Source organism: Acinonyx jubatus, chromosome E4 (genome assembly GCF_027475565.1).
Source record: "Acinonyx jubatus isolate Ajub_Pintada_27869175 chromosome E4, VMU_Ajub_asm_v1.0, whole genome shotgun sequence".
NCBI lineage: Eukaryota > Metazoa > Chordata > Mammalia > Carnivora > Felidae > Acinonyx > Acinonyx jubatus.
The window spans coordinates 689,099-712,249 of NC_069395.1; the positions used below are offsets into that span (position 1 = coordinate 689,099).

The window sequence follows — 23,151 nt, forward strand, 5'->3', positions numbered from 1 at the left end:
GAGAGAGGGAGAGAGAGCAAAGAACGGGAGGGGCAGAGAGAGAGGGAGACACAGAATCTGAAGCAGGCTCCAGGCTCTGAGCTGTCAGCACAAAGCCTGAACCCACGAGGGGCTCAAACACAGGAATCTGGAGATCATGACCTGCGCTGATCCAGGCGCCCCACGACATGCTTTATCTGTGCATCACGGTGCTTCTGCTCACAGACTAGTGGGTCTTCTTTTTAAAAAGTTGGCCAAGAGTTGGGACGCCTGGGTGGCTCAGTCGGTTGAGCGTCCAACCCTTGGTTTCGGCTCAGGTCAGGATTTCATGGTTTGTGAGTTCGAGCCTTGCATCGGGCCCCACTCTGACAGTGAGGAGCTTACTTGGGATTCTGTCTCTACCTGGCTCTCTGCTCCTTCCCCACTCACCCTCTCTCTCTCTCTCTCTCAAAATAAATACACTTGAAAAAAATTAAAAACAAAAAAACGTTGGCCAAGAGTATATGCCATGAAAATTAGGAATGATCTAGAAAAATGAACCTTCAGTAACACAAAGGGAGTCCTAAAAACATTAGAAAAGTGTTTTTAAATCCTTGAACAGAGAATACTCTTCCACAGTTGCATGAGATACTGTCACAATTACAGTGATTTCTGGATGCCACATGCTACAAATCTGCCGCAAGGCCACAGGTTCATTTTAAAAGGATGTAACTGAGAAGTCAGATAGAAGAGGGGCGGGCGTGGACTTCCCAGCCCTCCGGGTGCCCCTCCCCCCACCCCCACCCCCACCCCCAACGCGCCACCAGCCCGGAAGCTCCCGTCTGAACCACGTTTAAGTGCACAGTCCAGCGTGCACACTCACACTGCTGTGCGGCCATCACCACCACCCGTGTCTATAACGCTTTTCATTTTGCAAAAGTAAAGCTCCACGCACATCCCACAATAATGCCGTTCTTGTTTCCAGTCTCTGGTGGCCACTGTCGGACTCTGTCGCTATGAGTTAACCACTCCGGCTTCTTCATGCAAGTGAAGTCATTTAGTGTTTGTCCTGTGTCTGACTTATTTCTCTCAGCACAATGTCTTCAAAGTTCATTCATGTTCGAGCGTGTGTCAGAACTGCCTCCTTTTTAAGACTGAATAATATTCGCTTGTATAGAGATCGCGGATTTTGTTTATCCGGTCATCCGTGGCTGGGCACTTGGGTTGTTTCCACCGCTTGGCCATTGTGAACAATCCTGCCATGAACATGGGCGCAAATATCTGTTCAAGTCCCTGCTTTCAATTCTTTTGTATGTAAGCCCCAAATCACGAGCTTAGGTCATATGATAAGTCTATATTTAATTTTAACTATGTTGCTTCTGAAGGGTTACAAAATCCCGACATTCTGTAGATGTTACCAGAAGGGGAGATGTTATAACCCCCTTGTGACGACGGTGCTAGAAATCCCTTCTCTGGGGGTAAACTCATCTGGCGAGTCAGCAGAAGGCAGAACTCTGCTGCAGGTGGTGCGTGGGGTGAACCAGACCGGGGATGCCGCACCCCCTGATGGTGAAAGTGGACAGGTGTCCCCAGGAAGGCTGAGGGCACCGGGCCCTGTCTGGGGCTTGACTCTAGGGGGTGCCACTGGCCTGGGACACTGAGTTCTGCTGATCAGAGGGACCCTGTATGATACCTCAGCTGGCCACACAGTCAGCCTCCTCCCAGGCTGACAAGAAAGGGAGGGGGAGGTTTCGGGGGAAATAAAGGGCACTTTCTGGCAGTTATTGATGTGTTAGGGCCAGAGGCCAGAGGAGGGGTCTGCTTGTCAGCCCAACCCACCCAGCACTTAGGGTCATAGCCTCTATAGGTGACAGAGAACAAAGGGTATTGTTTGAACTCTCCCAGCCAACTTCAGCCCAAGCCTGAGGGGTGGGAGTGGGGCAATTGAAAAGAGAAAACACACCCTCTTTGAGTTAGGGTCTAGGGGTCTTGACTGGCCGGCCCCTTTGGGGAACCATTCTACCTCTTGAGGCCCAAGGGAGGAGGAACAGACGTGAATGAGTACCTTTTGGATTCAAAACAATCCGTGTATTTATTCTGGGAGGTCTCTAATGGAGCCCTGTTGGTGGCAAACTTTAAGAGGTTAGCTTCCAGGTCCAAGGTGAGAGGGGGCTGGCAGGCAGGAAGCGTCTGATAAAAGTGATCCAGCCCTTAGCTTCCCTGGGGAGACAAAGGGTGACTGACTGCAGGAACACGCCCTGGTTGGGGACAGGGGGCTGGGGGCCCAAAAAAAGGGCATCCCCAGTGCCAGCGCCTACTCTTCCACTGTCCCCAGCCTGCCTATCCTGGAGTGCCTGCGTGTGACGGAGTGTCCGTGGCTCCCTCCTGGTGAGAGCTGGTCCTGCAGATGGGTGGTTCCCACAGAGACCTAGATGCATGGGGTCTGGCAGGTTGCATTTCAGGAGCTCTGTCCCTTCCTGTCAGATCCTATCCACTTGGGAGCTCCTGTCAGCACAGGCCCATTCCAGCTGTCCCATGACCTGATTTGGGTTAGGACCAGCCTGAAGCCCAAAGCGGAAACGCACATTCTAATTAGCATGTTGTTGCTGGTTGTCCAGAAACTTCTCAGCCTAGACCTTATTTCAGGATTTCCACCCCCACCCACCCCCCTCAAGCTGAGCTCTGAGGCCACCCTGGCAGCTTCAGGCTCCCTGGGGAAAACTGGTGGGGCCTTTCAAGAGCTCTTTGCGGTTGCTCCTGAAAGTCAAGTACCAGTTTCCGTCAGATCAGGAGGGCGGATGTGCAGGTTCTGACATCTCTGATCACCTATGGCCCAGACCTGTCCAGATGTGCAGACATCATCTGGGATCTTCACAATCTCCTTGACCAGGCTAGCCGCTCTTATCTGTGTCTGACGGATGAGGAAAATGAAAACCCAGAGTGGGAACAGCAGTGGCAGAAACAGTAGGGGGAGGTCTGCCCGGCCCGGGGCTGCTGTGCTTGCCTCCAAAGCCCGGACTGCACGCTCGGGGCGGGAGGGGGCAGTAAGAGAATGCGGGGTTCGGTCGCCCAAGCCTCATCCCAGATCCGTCAAATCGGAATCTCTGAGGGTGGTTATGAGGGCTCCCCAGGTGATTCCAAGGGGGCCACCCGGGGCTGTGAAACGGCATCACCGGCACGCTCAGTCCCTTCGCCTCGTCCAGGTGCTCCTTTCACGGCAAAGTCCCGGTCCCGGTCTCCTCACCAAAAGTCGAAACCGCGCGCGACAGGGGGCCCTGGGGAGGTTGGGGCGGCGCCCGCGGCCCAGGCGAGGCGCTCGCGGCCCAGGTGCGGCGCTCGCGGCCGGAAGCGGCTCCCCGACGGGCGGCGCGCGCGCTCGGCTTTCGCAACAGCGCCCCGGGCCGGCGGGGACGCTCCCGCTCCCGCTCCGCCAGGGCTTTCCTTCGCGGCCGGCACGGTCGGCGGCTGAGTCATGTGCGAGCGGGAAGTCACGCTGCCGCGGAGCCTGGGCCGGGAGAGCGCGGGGACCCGGGGGACGGCGGCCGCGCTCGGGGCCTGAGCCCGCCCCACCGCGCGCCCCGCCCCGCCCCGCCCCGCCGCCCGGCCGCCGGGCCGCCCGGCCCCGCCGCCCCGGGACCTCGGCGCGTCAGCCGCGGAGGAAGCATGCTGGCCCTGCGCTGCGCGCTGCTCACCGCCCTGCTGGCCGCGCCAGGGGCCGCCCTGACCCCCGGGGGCTGTCCCGCGCCGGGTAAGGTCTTCGCGCGCACCTGGAGGGCGGGGGCGGCTGGCGGGGGGAGGGGGGCGGCACCCCTCTTCCGTGGCCGCCGGCTTGGCGTGTGGTCGGGGGTCCGCGTCTCGAACCTCCTTCTCTGCGCCCCCGGGGGTCTTGACGCGGGGTGGGGGGCGGCGCAGGCCCAGGGGGGCGCATTCCCGCGGGGGCGGCCGGGGCACCGGCGCCGCTCTCGGCGTTGGCTTTGGGGGCCGCGTCGCTGGCCCTTCCCCCTCCGCCTCGGTCCCGGGTGCACGCGTGTGTGTGTGTGTGTGTGTCACAGCCCCGACTGCGAGGGGGCTGGCACCTCCCGCGGCCCCCGGCCCGGGAATTTAACCCCGGTGGGGAGGTTGGCCCGGGAGGGGAGTCGGGAGCCTTGGGGCTGGCGCACGCTGGGCTCCCTGGCCAGAGGACAGGAGGGGCGGGGCAGAGGGCAGCGGACACTTTTGCTCCTGTTGACTGTAATCGGCCCCTGGCAGCCAAGCCCGTCCATGGGTTCTGGCCACGCGCCCAGTTGTGTCCGGGCTCTCCGGCCACCGCTTCTCCAGAGACTTCTTTTCGGGTATGGGGGCCTCTTTGAGGAGCGGCTTGCAGGTTTCTGGGAGCAGGTGGGTCCTGTCCTGGGCAGACATCCTCAGCCCAGCCGTCTCTCTGCTGGGAGAGGGGACTCCAGAAGCTATAGGGGGGTGAGCGCTTTGCTTTCTGGACGGCGGTGCCCCTTGTGCTGCACAGAGGAGAATGGAGGGGCCCCCCTTCTCAGCACACACTGGGAACCCCTGCAGGTGGCAGCCACTGCTGACCGAGGCTTCAGGTACCTTCCACATGTGTTCTGGTTCTCTGCTGGATCTAAAATATACTTGGTTCCTGGGGTTCCTGGGTGGCTCAGTCGGTTAAGCATCTGACTGGGGATCGGGTCATGATCTCATGGTTTGTGAGTTTGAGCCCCGCGTCCAGCTCTGTGCTGACAGCTCGGAGCCTGGAGCCTGCTTTGGATTCTGTGTCTCCTTCTGTCTCTACTCCTCCCCCACTTGTGCTCTCTCTCTGTCTCTCAAAAATAACTAAATGTAAATATATATTTACATATATATATACACGTGTGTATACATATATGTATGTATATACACGTTACACGTGTACGTGCATATACACATATATATACACGTGTATATATATATACGTGTATATATATACACGTGTATATATACATATACACGTGTATATATATATATACATATATATATATACATATATATATATATATACACACACGCACATATATATATATGATATACTTCGATCCAAAGCGGACACAGGCTCAGAGAGGCTGGGATGGGATGCGGTCAGGCCCTTGGTGGAGGCGGGCCCGAGATTCCCAACAGTAGAGCTAGTCCTCTGCCTGAGCTGAGCTGAGAGCCCTGCCTGCTGGCTGAGGACGGGGGCAGGAGGGGCAAGGGAAGGGAAGTGAGGCCTGGGCTTGTCCGCTGTGGTGCCAGAGGTGTGCCAGGCAGGGTTGAGGCCACACTCTCCCCCCACCCCCGGGAGGGAGCAAGGTTCCCCGGCCTGCCTGCGTCTGGCTCCTCACACCACACCCCAGGGCACCTGCCCTGGGAAGCTTCCTGCTGCGGTTTCTGTGCCCTCTGGCTCCTAAGTGGCCTGGCCGCTGGGCATTGCAAAGGGCCGCCCACTGCAGTCAGTCTCTATCCCCTGGTGCTCCAGAGGGACGGGCGAAGTGGTCTCCAGGCCTGGGCGGCCCACGAAGGGCAGAACTGAGAATTGGGGGAGGAAGTGAAAGCGCAGCTCAGAAGGAAAATGCCGAGAAGTAGAAAATACCCAGCTCTCCTCCCACACCCACACAGCCCGCGAGCTGGAGAGGAGACATAAAGACACTGTACAGGAAGCGCACAGCAGATGGCTGAGAAGCGCTGGCTTTGGGGAAGTGAGGGGGCAGCAGAGGCTGGAGGGAGCGGAGTTAGAGGGGGAACCCCGCTGCTTCTCCAGGCTGTGGCTCTTGTAGCCAGGAGGCGTGCTTCCCCCGCCAGCCAGCGCTGCCCGCGAGCCTGAGCCCGGAGCCCACAGGACCGCTCAGGTGAACCTGGGGCCCAGACAGGCGGGGACTCAGGTGTTGGGTGTGGAAGGCCTGGACACGGGTGACTCAGGTTCCTTCCGCCTTCTGCAGAGCGAGCTGGCACACAAAACAAGCACGTACAACTCGAAGTCTCTCAAAAGTCCTTTCTCAACTGCTGAACTCCCCTTTAGGGCGCCTTCTTCCTGCCCCCGGTGTCCCCCCCGTTCCCAGCCTCACCCTGAATCAGTATTTCTCAGAAGGGTAGCACTGGGGCTGGTTGCATCAGAATTGGGGTGTGTGTGTGTGTGTGTGTGTGTGCGCGCGCACGCGCGTGTGTGCACGCCCGTTGGCCAAGTCCTGTTCCCCACCCTAGATTTATTGAAGAGAAGTATCTGGAAGTGAGGCTCGGGAAGAGTCCTTTCCAACCCATACTGTTTGTGAGTTGCGGGTCTGAGGATGACCCACGTAAGGGTGTGCTTGAGGAGCTGAAGCCAGGCTTCTAGTTGCCAGAAATCTCTCCCCGCTTTCCCTCTGCCCTTGTTTATTCGTCGCAGCAGACGCTGAGTCCGCGTAAAGCCCTGTGGGGCCTGTGTGGGACCAGCTACCCAGACTCCACCCTAAAAGGAGCTTGAAAATGGCCAAATGTAAATCCCAGAGAGAGGCTGAGAAAATCCAGCTGCCTAAAGGCCTTTGGTACCAACTTCCCAAAGACGGATTGTCTGGGGTGGGGGAGGGTGCAGAGAGGAAGCTCCTTGAGGGGCGAGGGGACCCCAGGCAGCAGGTGCAGGTGGGTAAACCAAACCGGGAGCAGCCCGGGGCGGGGAGCTCACTGCTGTAGATATGCACCCCCTTCCCCTCTCCCCTCCTTCCCCTGTCCTGCAGCCACTTACCAGGTGTGTCTATTTATATTTACATCAGTTACACTGAAGCTGCCTGGGGGCTCAGCTGGTTGAGCTGAGTATCTGACTTAGGCTCAGATCATGATCTCGAAGTTCGTGGGTTTGAACCCTGTGTCGGGCTCTGTGCTGACAGCTGGGAGCCTAGAGCCTGCTTCAGATTCTCTGTCTCCCTCTCTCTCTGCCCCTCCCCTGCTCACGCTCTGTCCCTCTCTCTTTCAAAAATACATAAACATAAAAAAATAAACTAAATTAATTAATTACAATAGAGTCCAGTTAAAAATGTAGTTCCTTGGGGTGCCTGGGTGGCTCAGTCAGTCAGGTGAGTGTCCGACTCTTTTTCTGGTTCTTTTTGTTTCTGTTTTTGCCAACTCTTGATTTTGGCCCAGGTCGTGATCCCAGGGTCCTGGGACCAAGCTCCACTCTCTCTCTCCCTGTGCTCCTCTCCTCCCGCTCCTGTGTGTGCTTGCTTCCCCTCCCCCCCACCAAAAAAACAAAAACAAAAACAAGATAACACACACAATGTAGTTCCTTTGTTGGACTAGCTACGTGTCAGGTGCTCTGTGGTACCTGTGAGTAGTGGCTGACGTCTTGCACACAGAGCACGTCCATCACGGCAGAAAGTTCTGCGGGACGTGCTGCTGCTGTGGAGCACGAAACAGTTTCTTCCGGACCCTTTCTGCTGCTTCTTCCTTTACCCCTCTCTGGACCTTCTCTTCTCCGCCTGAACACAGCCCATCGTCACCGGTGATGGTTCAGGTGTGGGGACAGATCTCGGCCCAGCCCTGCCGTGTAGAGATGATGTGAGTTTGTGTGAGTGAATTTGCCTCTTGGAGACTCACTGTTCTCACCTAGAAAATAGAAATCATTGTACCAGCTAAGCGGGTGGTTGTAAAGAGGAAAGAAAATATTATGCAGAGTGTATAGAACAGTCCATAATGCAGAGCAGGTGCTGAAGAATATATAGCTAATAATCCACACATTTGAGAAAAGTAGTTTCAAAGCTTTTAAAAAGTGTTTACTTACTTTGAGAGCGGGGGAGGGGCAGAGAGAGAGAATCCCAAGCAGGCTCTGAACTGCCAGCGCAGAGCCCGACCTGGGGCTGATCTCACGAACCGTGAGATCACGACCTGAGCCGAACGAAACCAGGAGTCAGATGCTCAGCCGACTGAGCCCCCCCAGGCGCCCCTTGAAAAAAGTACTTTGAGCTCCTCGTCTGTTCCAGATGCTGCTCTCAGAATTCTGGATGCTAAAATGAGCAAAACAGACAAAAATCCTGGCTCACTGGGGCTTCATCCTATGGAGATGTGAGCTTGATGCATAATATGATGGTTACTAGGGCCAAGGAGGAAGAGTAAGAGGGGGTTGGAACTGTGTGTAGATATAGGGGCCTATAGCGTGGACCTTTCTGAGGGAAGGCCAGGGAAGTTCTCACGGAGAGGATGATACTTGGATGAGGGCCTGAAGGGAATACGAAGGCATTCAGGGATCCCTTAGACACCAGTTTGGCAGGGAAAGTCCGTCCTCTTTAGCGCTGTGATGCTCTCTGATCCTGAGGGCCTGGAGCAGAGGGCTCCCTGGGGACACTAGCTGGACAGGAAGTGCTAAATGTCGCATCATTAACTGCCATTGTGGCAGGAGTCTTTAGAAGAGAACCTGGAGGCCTGGAGTGATGGAGGAAGGCTTTTAGCTCTCAGACCCTACTCCCCCGCCCCCACCAAGCCCCAGGAGCTTCCTGTGGATGATTAACCTGTGTGCTTTCCTCTCTGGGCCCGAGATCCAGCGAGGTCTGCAGCCCCGGGCAGGGCCAGGTGGTGCCAGGTGGTGCTGGGTCCAGGCTTGACGTCTCTGCCCCTAGCAGGCCCCCCCCCCCCCCCCACCTGCCCTCTGCTGGCTCTGCTCTGGGGCCCCGAGGCCCTGCATCCAGGCTGCCTCCCCCGCACCTGCTCTCGGTTTCCCTCCAGCTCCCAAGTCCCCTTCCTGAGAAGCATCCTTCGGTCTCTCCTCCGAATGTGTTACAGTAACGGTTACACAGAGAGGTGTGCGCCGTTCCACCCCTCACGGCAGCCGAAGGCGCTGGACCCCGGGGTTGGACCCCTGGCGCACGTGGGGTGGGCCGTAGGACGGCACGTTTCGTTGGAGGGGAGATCCGGAGGTCGGTTTGGGACGCGCTGGAATGGAGACGTCTATCAGACAACCGATGACGGACGCCAGTGAGATGGGAGGCAGGAGCCTGCGGTTTGGGAACGAGGACCGGGCTCGAGGTGTGAATGTGGGAGTCTCTAACAGACGTGTTCTACCCAGCCTTGAGAGTGGCCGGCCTCACGCGGGGCGAGTGTAGCTGGAGAGGAGAGGCCCGGCCGAGCGTGTGAGGCTGGCAGAGGAGGAGACCCAGGAGGTGAGAGCAGTAGGGTCAGGGGCAGCCAGGAGAGTTGGCGTCTGGAAGCCCCATGAGGACGGCAGGGACAGTCGTGCACTTGGGTGGAGGCGGAAAGCCTGGAGTGGATTCATGAGCGGACGGGAGTGGGGAAACAGCACCGCGGGCGTAGGCTCCTCTTGTGAGGAGGTTAGCTGTAAAGGGGGTGAAGAAATGGAGTGTGCCTTAGCCGGACGAGTGGGATCCAGCAAAAGGATTTCTAGAAAGATGACCAGACCGTCAGCCCGCTTGCATGCTCACGGGAGTGATGCGGCACAGACCAAAAGTGGACAGAGGTGAGAAGCCGCTGAAGCAGTATCCTTGAGTGGGTGGGAGGAAATGGGGCTCAGAGAGGTTAGCAGCCTGCCCGAGCTCACACAGCAGGGAAGTAGCAGGCGAGACTCCGAACCCTGCTCTTTGCACTGAATCGTGTGTGTTGCCGACTCCACCCCCGCCGGCCCCGAAGTGCAAGGATGCCAAGGTCACCTTCTCTTCACAGCATCCTCGTCAGAGACTCAGCAACACCATGCCGTGGGTGTGGCGGAGACAGCGCGCTGTGGCCCAGAGGGAGGGTCCTGTTGCCTCCTCTCACTGACTGAACGGTGCACAGCGCCCCCTCCCTCGTGGGCGTCCGCGTCACTTTCTCCCACGCCGCTGCAAGCGTGGTCCCTACCGGCGAGCTTTCCCGAAGAGAGGCAGCTGGTCTGCGTGGGGCCCGTGGTCCAGGCCTTCTGCTGCTGCCCACTCGGGGCAGGGCACCTGAAGCCGAGGCGGACGAGACTTGTCACCCGGAAGTGGGGCTTGATGGGTGTCTCTGGCCCTGAGAGCGCACCGGCTGGGAGGAGGGGAGGCCACAGCAGGACTTTGCGGCGGAAGAGGGGAGAGACGCTCGGGCAGCGGGTGTAGCGCTTACGACTGCTTGCGTTTCTGGAGAGATCAGGTGCATCTGGAAAATAGCGCTGAGGTTCTCACCGCAGTCGTCTAGTGTAATCCTCGACGCGGCCTTTGAAGGAGGTGTTCTTATGTTTCCATTTTATGGAGAGGCTAAGAGGAGGCTCACGGCTGTGAGTGACGGCCGGGGCTGGGGCTTGGCCCCTGAGCCCGCGCCCAGTGGACTAGGAGAGAGTTCAGACCAAGAACTTGCTCGTGAATGTTGCGGTGTTTCATTGTGTGGATCTGCCGGGTCCCTCTCACAGGCCCCTGCTTACGGCCGGCCTCGCTGTGCTGCTGTCTGCAGGGCTGCAAGGGACGAGCCCCGCCCCTCCTGGTGCAGGCGTGTGGGGACACGCAGGGCAGACTCCTCGCGGGGCGAACGCGGGTCCCGGGGCGTGTGCGTTTGTAATCCTGAGAGAGGATAGCAGCTACCCCCAGCAGCGAGGGGAGAATGGCTGTGACCCCTGCACCTTTGCCAAGTGTGTTACTGAGCTGGTTGCTCCGTGGAAAATGGTGTCTGTGTGGAATTAATTCGCGTTCACTTTATCTGAGTGAGACTGTGCAGGTGTTTTCATGTTCGAGAGACGTCTGCCTCGTCTGTTTCTGTGGACTGTGTGTTCGCGTTCATTGGGCTGTGGGTCTTTTATCGTTTATGGGAGCTCTTCATATGTTAAGGACTTTATGATGTGAGTTATGAATATTTTTCTCCAGTTTGTCATTTGTCTTTTGACTTTTTGGGGGGAGATGGTGTTTGCCGTGCAGATTATTTTTACTGTAGTTAGATTTATCAATCTCTTTTACGGTGTCTAGGTTTTGTATCCTACTTTAAAAAATTTTTTAATGTTTGTTTTTGAGAGAGAGACAGAGTGTGAGTGGGGGAGGGGCAGAGAGAGAGGGAGACGCAGAATCCGAAGCAGGCCCCAGGCTCCGAGCCCGGCACGGGGCTCGAACTCAGGAACTGTGAGGTCATGACCTGAGCCGAAGAGCTGAGCTGAAGTCAGACGCTCAACCGACTGAGCCATCCAGTGCCCCATGAACTACTTTTTAAAAATTGTGGTAAAGTACACATAAAATTTGGGGCGCCTGGGTGGCTCAATCGGTTAAGCGTCCGACTTCAGCTCAGGTCACGATCTCGCGGTCGGTGAGTTCGAGCCCCGCGTCGGGCTCTGGGCTGACCGCTCAGAGCCTGGAGCCTGTTTCCGATTCTGTGTCCCCCTCTCTCTCTGACCGTCCCCCGTTCATGCTCTGTCTCTCTCTGTCTCAAAAATAAATCAACGTTAAAAAAAAATTAAAATTATAAAAAAAAAGTACACATAAAATTTATCATTTTAGCCATTTTATTTTTTAAAGTTTATTTATTTATTTTGAGAGAGAGAGTGTGAGCCGGGGAGAGGGAGAGAGAGAGAGTCCTAAGCAGACTCTGTGCTGTCAGTGCAGAGCCCCACGTGAGGCTCCATCACATGACCGTGAGATCATGACCTGAGCCAAAATCAAGAGCTGGAGTCTTAACCAACTGAGGCACCCAGGTGCCCCTCATCTTAGCCATTTTAAAGTGTGCAGTTCGTTAGTGCAGACTAAGCTGTTTGGGTTGTTATTTCTGAACCATTTCTAGTCTTTTTCATGCTTCAGTCCGTTAGTGCCAGTGCCTGCTGTTCTCACAACTGTGGCTTGCAGGTGTGGTGGGCTGATTCCCATCTCCTCCCTCCACTTCCTCAGAATCGTTCTGGCTGCCCTTGAACTCTAGAATCCGTGTGTCCAGTCCAAAACATTCCTCTTGGTATTTTTATTAGGGTCACGTGGAGTTTGGAGATGGGTGTAGGGAGCACTGCCATTCACGATGCCGCGTCCTCCTGTCTCAGCACGTGGCGGGGCTGGGGGGCCGGGGTCCTTCCTGGCTTTGCGGCTGCCTGCTGCCGGTTCGGAGCCGCCTCCTTCTTGGGGACGCGGGGCAAGCTGGACCGATGGCTGTGGCTCACAGGTGCGTGTGCGTGCAGGCGTGTGTGTGTGCGTGCAGGTGTGTGGTGCGTGTGCGCGCCCGTGTGGGGAGGGGTCGTAGGCCCGGGCTCAGGCAGCGGTGGGACCTCGGGAGCTGACTTGGGGCCTTCATTAAAATGTGCGTGGCCGTGCCTCACGCACAGACCAGCGTGCTCGGCGTAAACCTGCAGCTTGGTGAATTGTCACAGATGTGTGCCCCTGCGGTTGCCCCTCAGACGAGGAGCAGACACGACCAGGCCCCCCTCCCCCCAACCGTGCTGTGGTGCCTCAAACCGTTAGTTCCACAGGTCTAGAGTGGAGGGCGGTGGGCAGCGTTTGGGAGGCGCCTGGTGGTGCCATCCGCGAGCCGGCCGAGTTCGGAGACAGGACTGGCTGTGCTCCGGGCCGGCCGAGGGGTGGACACGACTGGGGGGGCGGACGGCAGGGTCCAGTCCCCCCCACGCTGCTGCCGCCCGTGGGCACCTGGCCCCAGTTGGCCTGAGGGGCGGCCCTTCCGTATCTTTTCCTCTAATTGGGTGCTAATCTCTGAGAGGTGACCGGGCCAGACCTGGGCAGGGCCAGCACATTCCCTCCGAGGCTGCCGGGGCAGGGTCCTGGGCTTGTCTCTGGAGGACTTGGTCCGGGTGCTGGTCTGCGGGCCAGGCATCCAGCAGCACCTTTGTGTGGGTCCTGAGGAGCCTCCTCTCCCTGCTCAGGGCGTGGTCACAGTGCGGAGCCAAGGTACACAGGGCTCTGCCAGATACAAGGCAAATACAAGCAGGTACAGCACTGCAAACGAGAGAGGAGGGGTGCGGCCGCGGGCAGGGGAAGAGGCGAGGTGGGGGGCTGAGCTAGAGAAGGCAGCTGGCCTCTCCCTGCGTCCCGGGGAGTTTAGGCCGGTGAGTGGGTGCCCTGTGAGAGCAGGAGTGTGTGTGTGTGTGTGTGTGTGTGTGTGTGTGTGTGTGTGTGCGCGCATGCGTGGAGGGTCTCACAAGCTGCTGCCCTGGGGGACGGTCAGGGTGCTTGGCCCCTGACTCCTGTAAGAGCCCTGGACCCACTACTCTGGTGGGGGGCTCTGCCGAGGGGGCCTGCTGCCCTCAGGTCCCTCACACCCAAGGCTCCCCTCCACCAGCCTCCGTGATGGGTGGAAAGGCACGGGAAGAGTGGGGAGAGACGGTTGGCAGGCAGCCCGGAGAAGGGGGAGCCGGGGGGAGCCCAGAGAGGCCCCTGCCCGGAGGAGAGAGACGTGTGGCCAGACACACCTGGAGCCGATGCAGAAGACTGCCCTCGATAGCTGTGCGAATTGGGCAAGTTCCTGAACTTCCCTGAACTTGTGTCACCTCAGCTGTGATATGGGACGGGCTTTGCCTTCCCAGCGAGGGGATCGGGAGGAGCAGCAGGCTCGTGGGTGAGCCGCTGAGCTCACGATCGGTGGTGAGCATTACGATTGTCACGTGGAGACCAGGACGTGTGTTCCAGCTGGTAGACGGAGAGCGCTGGGGATGTCTTCTGGGCTCCCCGGGACTGAATTCCGCTTCTGGACACAGGTACCCACGTTCCTCTGGAGGCTTCGCAGCAGCCACTCCCTTCCAGTTCAAGGCCTTTATTGCCGAGAAGGGACCTGGTTTCTCCGTGACCCCTTCTGAGACCCTGGGCCTCTGCAGCCGGAGAGGCTGGAGTCCGTCCTGTGGTGCCAGCCGGCTGGTCAGCCAGACCCGAGTCCCTGCTCAGAAAGCAGGGGTGAGATTCGCAGGCGTGCACTAAGCCTGGGTCCTCCGCGGCCGTGCGCTGGGGAGCCGGTTCACCGCTTGCATAAGTGGGGCGGGGAAGCGAGCCTGTTTTTGTTGGCAAGAGCGGCCGCAAGCTGCAACAGAGTTGAGAAATTTATCTCCGTGGGCATGTTTTTCTGATTATTGACATTTGCAAGTTTACTTGAGGAGGGAAAAAAAAGTAGAAAAACAGCAAAGCTGTTTCGGTTTCTGGCACCTGACCTTAGGTCTGGAATGGGGCTCCTCCCCGCTTCCCGGAGCTGTGCCGTAGAGCCCCCCCCGCCCACAAGGGGGCTCCAGTGCCCCGGGGAGTGGGCTTGCGTGGGGCTATAGGGCCTCAGCTCTCTTCCTCTTGAGGAAGGGGAGGCAGGGAGGCTGCGGACCCCCTCCCTTAGGGCTTCGCGGGGAGAAGACAAGCATTTGTCTAAGGGCACGGGGGTCCAGCTACATCCCTGTCCAAAGCAAAGTCATCAGCTATTAAATAATAAATCTATCAATTGTGTGTTTTCAAGCTGAGACAGATAATAGACGTGCTTCCTGACCTCCGAGAGCTGACGACCCCACGTGGTAAGATGCCAGAGGCAGGAGTGGGGGCAGTAGGGAGGGACCTTCGGACTTCACAGACAGAGACTGGGGCTTGGCCGGAGGCCTGTGAATCGTTGATGAGACCAGGGATGGGCTCGGGCCTCCTGTCCCCTCCACGCCGGGCTGCCCCCGTCGGCCCACAAGTGCCTGGCATTTGGGGAGGAGATGTTGGAGCTTGTTTTTGGGAGAGGACACTCTTCAGATCTTGGGCCCCGGTGACGTCTTATGGCCTCTGCGGGACCCTTTCCTTCACAGGAAGCTGGGGAGCAGGGTGCTGTCGTGCGTCTGACACTAGGCGTGAGAAGAAGGAAGAAAGCTCCCGGCCCTGGACTGCCCGCCTCCCCTCCCCTGACTCTGTGGCACGTCCTGGTGGAGCCGGAGGGGAGGGGGGGACAGCTGGTTTGTTCTCCAGGTGATTGGAGGATACACAGAAGGAAAGACAGGGCTGGCTCCCGTCAGGGGCTGGGGCTGGAGTCTCCTGCTCTCCTGACTTCTGTCTCGGCCCCTGAGGACCCCAGCTGCTGCCCTCTGTGGCCTTTCTGTTTGGTGCCTTTTCCAGCTGTTGCGTCCTGATGGGACGCCCCTCCCTGCGGCTCCACTGGTCAGACCCCCCCCCCCCCCCTCAGTGTCCCCTCCCTGGATCCCTCCACACATCCTGATGTTTATGTCAGGGCGGCCTGTATTACAGGCCATTGTAGGTTCCCTGCAGGGTTTTGTGTGGGGTTCGAGGATGGCAGTGTGGACAAAGAGGAGGCTTGGTGCATAGTAGGTGTTTGCTGTGAGTGCTCCCTGAGCACTTCTGGCCTGGCACAGGACGGGCACAACCATCCTGAGTTCTTCAGGAGGGCGGGCCCTGGCCCCACACAACTGGCAGGTGCTACAGGGGTGCTGCCTGTTCGGTGTCGGTGCGCAGGGTCAGCTCCGCCTGGCGCCCCATCGCCGGGGGGTGGGGGGAGCGACTGAACAAGAAGGGACTCTCGGGGGCACTCTGCTCACCCGCTGTGTCTCCTTCCTTTGGCCCTTCCCTCTCAGGGAGACTTGCTTCGGGAGGGGGGGTTCCTGGCTGCTCCAGGGAGCAGACAAACAGAGGCACACGGGGAGGGACCATGACCTTGAGTGGCCCAGGGGATGGGGCCAGCGGGGCTGAGGGCCCCAGGGCAGTGAGGGAGCACAGGGCCCGAGGGCCGGGGAACGCACTCTCCCCCACCTGAAGGAGCCCACTGTCACCCTTTCCTGTCCCCTGTCCCCTTGTTCTCTGCCCCACCTTCCCTCCTCCTGAGGCTGAATGACTTGGACAGACCCGGGCTTCGTAGCTTCTTTGTCTTAAGCACCTGCACACGTTCATTCTGAGAGTGACGCGGCTCGTAGAAAATCCCCAAAGTACAGGAAGACGGGAGGAGATCACTCTAGTCTCAGTCTCTGGAGGGCTGGGCGGACGTGGCAGGAGGCCAGGGGCCCCGAGGCTCCCGCTCGGCCACGCGGTGCCACGGCCCGGCTCAGAGCCTCGTCAGGCGTGGGGCCGAGTGGGTGGCTGGGTTGGCTTCAGCATGTTTGTTTCCTGTCGGTCTTTCTTGTCTGTCTGTCCGTCCAGTGCGTACTGCTTTCAGAAGCATAGTTAACACAGTGCTGTTCACAGGTTCTGCAAGAAATGTACCTCACACAGTTTTTTTTTCAGTAGGCTCTGCCCAGCGTGGGGCTTGAACCCTCGGCCTTGAGATCAAGAGTCACAGGCTGTACCTAGTGAGCCAGCCATGTGCCCCTAGAAGAGACATCTTTTGAAGAAGGACTGGAACAAGCAATAGTTGCCAATAGCTGGTTTATGATTAATCACCCTCATTTAAAAAAAAAAAAAAAAAAAAACAGTGACTCAGTTTTAAAGGTTCAGAAAACCATTACTCAAGCTCCTTGTCAGAGGGAGGCCCTCACGCTGCTCCCAGAGCTCTGTTTTTGTGGACGAGAAGAAAAGCCTATTTATTTGCTATTTCTCTGAGCTTGCCAGTGCTTTGCCATTGTTAGAGCGAGCGGGGAAGGAACAGCCTGTCGTTCAGGCTGGTCCCGCACGCGGCAGGAGCTTCCGTGGGGGGGGGGGGGGAGGTGACCCCCAGAGCCGGCAAGTGCAGAAGGGGGCTCCCTCTGGCTCCACAGCGTCTCCTGGTTGTTCCAGGCTCCCCGCTGCCCAGCGAGGGGCTTCCCGGGGCACGTGGGAACGCAGCACCAGGGGGGCGGGGGGTGCTTTCCGTGTGGAGCCCCTGTGCCCGAGGGTGCCTCGCAGGCACCCTACATTAAGCATTTACTAAGCACCTACCAAGTTCTTTGATGAGTGCTAGCAGGAGCTCACCGTCTCGCAGTCATGGTTGGGGATGGGGACAGTGTCCTGTGAAGGTGCCAGTGAAAGTGTGAGCCCTTGACCTCCACCTGGACCCGCACGCGGCCTCCTGTCTGTAGGGAGCTGTAAGCACCACGCACACCAGCAGGCAGTCTGCGTGGCAGGGTCTCGTCCTCCTTCCCACAGTGCTGGCGATTTGTGCGTGAGCTTGACGTCCGTGTGAAGTTTTATCCCCAGAGCCGCGTTGTCGGTGGAAAACGGAAAAGTAGGACTGTGGATGTGGTGATGAAAAGTGTTGAGTGGTAAAAATAAAATCTTAAAAATAAAAAAATGAACTTGGCTGCCTGGTTGGAGCATGTGACCCTTGACCTCAGGGCCATGAGTTCAAGCCCCACTTTGGTGTAGAGATTACTTAAAAATGAAGTAAGTCTTAAAAAAAAAAAGTGTTGGGTGGGTCTGGTCTTCTAAGCATAACCTCATTCGGGCGCACGTGCAAGTCATCATGTGGACCGGACATGCCCATCAGGGGACCTTCGGCTTAAACACACTAGACTGTGTGTTCAGTCCTGAAGCAAAAGGACACGTGTGACACGTCCGAGTACCTCTCGGGGGGAGTCTTGGGCAAATGACCCAGCGCTGCACGTGAGAAAGTCGAGAGCCACGCTGTGACATAGAAAACCCTGGAAAGGACCCGCTGCCCTCAGTGTGGGATGGGAGATAGCGTGAGGGAGACAGCAGCCGGGGGGCTAGTCCAGCTGGGGGCTGAGGGACGGCCTCAGGGAGGGGATAGTCAGGCTGAGACCTGACACAGGAAGTCGCGCGGGGAGTGTTGGGGGGGGGACCAGGAGGCAGAAGTCCCTCCCTGTGCGCCCAGCCTCACGCTGGGGACTCACACCGGGACAACACCAAGCCTTGATGGGTTTTCTAATCGAAGGAGTCGGGGGCCGGGGCGGCTTCGGGGGGTGGGGGGGTGGGAGGCCGTTGCCCTAATTGGGCCGAGGTAGCTGTGGCCCGGGGGGCCGGCCGGCGGGCGGTCTCAACAGGTGGGCAGTTCTGACTCCTGTGGCTTCTTGGGTCAGAAGCAGAGTCCTTCCTGGTTGCTGTGGGCTTACGGGGTGTCCTCTCTGTCCCCAGAGGTGCTGAGTGATGTGGTGACCGCCCGGCCTGGGGCCAACGTGACCCTGACCTGCCCGGGCGAGGAGCCTGGAGACAGTGCCACAATTCACTGGCTGCGGAGGAATCGGGTCCCAGGCTCACAGCAGGAACGGGGTGCTGGCGTGGGAGGGAGGCTTCTTCTGAGGTCGGTGCAGCTCAGCGACTCTGGAAACTACTCCTGTTACCGTGACGACGGCAGCCTGGCTGGAACTGTGCCTTTGCTGGTGGAAGGTCAGTTGTGTGCTCAGAGCGCCCCAGCTGTCCCTTCCAACTGCTGTTATTTCTTTGGCCCGACACCTACAGGGGAAGACCCACTGACATCTGCCAGCAGTGAGACTGGAGGAGGCTCCTCGTGGGTGGGGGCACGTGGCTGACAGGGACCCCACCCTGCTGCCCGAGGCCGGGTTGACAGCAGGAGGCCTGGAGTGCTCCTCCTTCACGGCTTCACCTCTGTCCCCTCGGTGTCCTCGCTGGCAAATGTGGTTAATTTTTAAAAAATTTTTAATGTTTTTTATTTATTTTTGAGGGGGGGGAGGGGCAGAGAGAGAGAGAGAGAGAGAGAGAGAGAGACAGAATCCAAAGCAGGCTCCAGGCTGTCAGCACAGAGCCCGATGTGGGGCTCGAACCCACAAACCATGAGATCATGACCTGAGCTGAAGTCAGACGCTCAACCGACTGAGCCACCCAGGTGCCCCTTTTTAATTTTTTTTTAATATTTATTTATTTTTGGGAGAGAGAGAGAGAGAGAGAGAGAGAGAGAATGAGCGAGGGAGAAGCAGAGAGAGAGGGAGACACAGAATCCGAAGCAGGCTCCAGGCTCTGAGCTGTCAGCACAGAGCCCGACGCGGGGCTCGAAGTCACAAACAGCGAGATCCAAGATCATAACCTGAGCTGATGTCAGACACTTCACCCGACTGAGCCACCTGGGCGCCCCAAATGTGGTTAATTTTTTACTTACTTGGAGTTGTTGCAGAGATTGAATGAGTGAGTGTGTGTGGGGGGGCTGTTTGGCCTCAGGGCCGTGCCCCCCTCACACGGGCCACCCTTTCCCTTCAGCCCCTCCCGAGGAGCCCCAGATCACCTGCTTCCGGAAGAGCCCCCTCAGCAAGGTGGCCTGTGAGTGGGGTCCTCGGAGCCCCCCCTCCGGGACGACCAGGGCCACGCTTCTGGTGAGGAAGTTGTGAGTATCTGGGTCGGGGTGTGTGTCTGCATCCTCACTGCGCCCCCCCCCCCCCCCACAGCAGCCCCGCGGGGGGCACTGGCGGCCAGCAGTTCCCAGACATCCTTGTCGTCAATGCAAAGTCATCCTTTGGGTGGGGAGGAGGGAGCGGGGGACTGGCCGGGGCGGGGCAGGGCTGTGCTTCCAGCCACGCCACCAGCGGGGGTCATTTTCCTTGTTTAGCAGATGGAGAAGCTGAGGTTGAGAGACTGATTAACTTGTTTGAGGCCATCTTGCTGGTAGTTGCTCTCCTAGGAATCACATCCCAGCCTGTCTGGTTTTATTCAAAATGCCAGATCTTGGGCGTTGCCCCCAGGGAGAGATGTCCCAATGCCAGGAGAGCGGCCGGCCGGCTCCTTATCGGCTCCTTACCGGCCTTGACTGGGAGCCTTTATCAGGCTCCTTCCACTAGAAAGGCCTGGAGAGGAGTAGGCTGGGGCCTGGGGTAGCGGGGCTGGGGCAGGAGGTGGAAGATGACCCTGTGGTTAGTCCCTCTCGGTCCCAGAGCCTCAGCCCTTGCTCCGGGCGTTTGCAAGGGAGTCTGAGCTGAGTTTTCAGAGCGTCAGGAAATCCAAGCAGTGACTGCACCGGGGGACTGGTCTCTGCCGGGTCTGTCGGCAGAGTGTCGCGTGCTAATATTAATGCTTCGGGCTCCACGTAGAGCTGTGTAGACTGCCTGTCTGCAGAGGCACCACGGCCCATAGGGAGAATCGGGACCATCTGGAACCTACAGCCGGGTCGTTCGGGTGACAGCTTGGGGCCTGGCAGGTGTTCGTGCGCAGCCTGCTCGGGGCAGAGGGCTGACCCAGGTGACGCTTGAGCTGGCGGACTTTGCGTGGGGGCTCATGCTTCCCTCCAGCAGCTGCTGGCACCTGGGCCCCCTCCTGAAGTGACCAAGGGGGAGGGGAGCCACCACAGGGCCCTGCGCCTGGGGGCATCACACAGGCCCCTGGGAAGAGGCACGTGCACGTGGGGACACCCTCACCCCCTGTTCTGTCTCCCCGGTCCTTCCCTCGAGTGCTGGGTGAGGTCAGCAAGAGCCTTGGGCTAGGCGCTTACTAGAGCCCCGCCCCTCCACCCCCACCCCGGATGGAGGTGGGATGGTGTTGGAGGGAAAGAGGCGATGACTTCCACTGGGAACGCAGGAGCAGGTTTCCCAGAAGGAGAGCATTTGCCCTGGGCCGGGGGTCTAAACCTGAATCAGCAGTGATCTGTCCCCCTGAGGCAGGGCGAGTGGCTGCTGGGGCCTTGCATGCCCACACATGTCGTAAGTGGGGAAGTCTCAGGCCTCCGAGCCAGGTAGGCCCCGGTCTGACTCACCTCGAATACGTGACTATTTCGTCAGCCTGCCAGAAACCCTCTCCCTCCTCGTGATGGTGATAGTGATCGTGACCGGGCCTGGCCTTGATCCCCGCACTGACCGTGAGGGCTGTCCTGGTCCCCTGGGGGGGGGGGGAGGGTCAAGAGCACTCGGCCTGCAGGAGGCGTGTGCCCGGCTGCCCGCCCCGCTCCCCGAAGGGGCAGGAGCTGGTGGTGAGGCTGCGCGTCCTGTGTGCAGCGGGACCAGCCCCACGGGAGACTCGGAGGAGCCGTGCCGGTACTTTCCGGGGCCGCAGACCTTCTCCTGCCAGCTGGCGGTCCCTGAGGGGGACAACTCCTTGTACGTGGTGTCCCTGTGCGTCAGCAACGCTGCTGGGAGCAAGTCCAGCCACCCCCAAACGTTTGAGGGCTATGGAATCTGTGAGTAGGCTCTTTGGGACCCCCGCCCTCAGCTGCCTCTGTCCCCTCTGACCGAGGGCCACTCGAGACTTCGTGGGGGGCAGGGAGGGGCTGGTTGTGGGGTCTGCTGAGCCGGTGCCTCTGGGCCCTTACCTGCCAGAGGGGAAGGGGGCTGGGGGAGGGGGGAGGGAGAGGGGGCCGGGCTGGGGTGCTGCCTGCTCCCCGGCTCGGCTCGAGCGTGCCTGCCCTTTCCCCACAGTGCAGCCTGACCCACCTGTCAATGTCACCGTCACTGCTGTGCCTGGAAACCCCCGCTGGCTCAGGGTCACCTGGCGGGACCCCCCGTCCTGGAACTCCTACTTCTACAGGCTGCAGTTTGAGCTCCGATACCGGGCCGAGCGGTCGAAGACGTTCACAACGTGGATGGTAAGTTCTCCTTCGACTTCTGGACGGAGAAGGGCACTGGTTCCTCGGGGGCAGTGGGAAGGTTCTGGAAAGAACAACACGGCTCCGGGTCCTGCTTTGTGAGTTGCCACCCGAGTGGCTGTGGGTGAGTCCCTGAACCGTTCTGAGCCTCCGTCGTCCCGTCTGTCAGGCAGGAATGATGGCATGGGGCCCTCCTCTTCAAGGCTCTGTGTGGGAGGATGAGTGTGACCCGGGGAGGCAGGTGTGCCGTGGGTATGACAGGAGGGCTTCTGTGGTCACGACACACAGCTTCTGCCTGCAGGGGCGGGGGGCCTGGCCCGCTCTGGGCCGCAGGGGTGACGGTGCGGCCAAGTCGCTCACGGGGCCTGAGACGGTGCAGCCGGGGCGCGGGGCGCCGAGGGCACGCTGTCCCCGGGGAGCTGCCGACCCGAGCCCCCTCCCCCCACCCCAGGTCAAGGAGCTCCAGCATCACTGCATCATCTACGACGCCTGGAGAGGTGCGAGGCACAGGGTGCAGGTCCGGGCCCGGGAGGAGTTTGGGCACGGCTCCTGGAGCGCGTGGAGCCCGGAGGCCGCGGGCTCCCCGTGGACAGGTACCGAGTGGGGTTTGGGCGGGTACCCCGGTCTTAGCAAAGTCAGCCCAAAACCAGTGCTGAAACAGCAGCCACTTTGGAGAGAGGCCAGCCTGGCCTCTCCTGTGCTGCCTGTGGGTCCCTGGCGACGCGTGCTGCTGTCCTGCGGCCACTGGGACGCAGGCGGTGGCGGGGGGCGGGGGGATCGCTCCACAGCTGGAGCGCCTCAGAGAATCTGTAGCTGTATTTAGTGAACCACAGTTACTAACATTTCCTACTAATATTTCCTATGTTAAAGGCAGAGGTGCCTGGGTGGCTCAGTCAGTTGAGCAACCAACTTCGGCTCAGGTCATGATCTCGCGGTCCGTGAGATCGAGCCCCGCGTCGGGCTCTGTGCTGACAGCTCAGAGCCTGGAGCCCATTTCAGATTCTGTGCCTCCCTCTCTCTCTGCCCCTCCCCAGCTCATGCTTTGTCTCTCTCCCTCCCTCTTAAAAATAAACAAACATCAGGGGGCACCTGGGTGGCTCAGTCAGTTAAGTGTCCCACTTCGGCTCAGGTCATGATCTCACAGTTTGTGGGTTTGAGCCCCACGTCAGGCTCTGTGCTGACAGCCCAGAGCCTGGAGCCTGTTTCAGATTCTACGCCTCCCTCTCTCGGACCCTCCCCGTTCATGCTCTGTCTCCCTCTCTCTCAAAAATAAATAAACGTTAAAAAAAAAAAATAAACATTAAAAAAAAGATGTCACAGGTAAAAATAATTGCCTTTGGGGAATGATTGAAATTACTGTGGTTGTGATAGAACGTGAAAAATTCTGCAAAAATATGAGAAATATTATCATCAGTATTTTTGCCACCTAGAGAAAACCAGTGAGAGAGAACATTTTCATAGGTTTCTTTCCTTTCCTTAAATATGTGTGTGAGTGGGGGGAGAATACTGTGAGCATTCTCACATTAAATACTTTTGGAAATGTATTGTGTAGTAACTGCATGGTTAATGTTTTTTTAAGTGTTTATTTCTTTTGAGAGAGAGAGAGAGAGAGGGGGGGGGGGAGGGGGGAGAAGCAGAGAGAGGGAGACACAGACTCGGAAGCAGGCTCCACACTATCAGTACAGAGCAGGACGTGGGGCTGGAACTCATGACACTGGGATCACGACCTGAGCCGAGATCAAGAGTTGGACGCTCAACCACTGGGCCACCCAGGTGCCCCAGTGTCTTGTCTTTACTTCCGAAATTTTCATCAAGTTAGTACGCTCTCACGGCGAAGAAGCAAAGCAGGGCTTCTGGGAACAGTGGCCCTTGTCCCCCACTTGCCATCTCCAGTCCTGCTTTTGCAGAGGAAGCTGCTTGGCCTGATGCTCCTCGTTCTGC

General features: G+C 58.6%; 1 protein-coding gene across 2 annotated transcripts in view; it reads left to right on the forward strand.

Moving 5' to 3' along the window:
* The first annotated feature begins 3,171 nt into the window (after positions 1–3,171).
* Positions 3,172–23,151, forward strand: part of IL6R (interleukin 6 receptor) — a 40,907-nt gene continuing 20,927 nt past the window's right edge. For both annotated transcript variants that reach the window (XM_027048711.2, XM_053208809.1), the window contains exons 1-6: positions 3,172–3,706; positions 17,826–18,077; positions 18,903–19,026; positions 20,624–20,805; positions 21,044–21,210; positions 21,662–21,803. In XM_027048711.2, the coding sequence (XP_026904512.1) occupies positions 3,622–3,706; positions 17,826–18,077; positions 18,903–19,026; positions 20,624–20,805; positions 21,044–21,210; positions 21,662–21,803 (952 nt within the window). In that variant the 5' untranslated portion in view covers positions 3,172–3,621. The remainder of the gene's footprint in view (positions 3,707–17,825; positions 18,078–18,902; positions 19,027–20,623; positions 20,806–21,043; positions 21,211–21,661; positions 21,804–23,151) is intronic.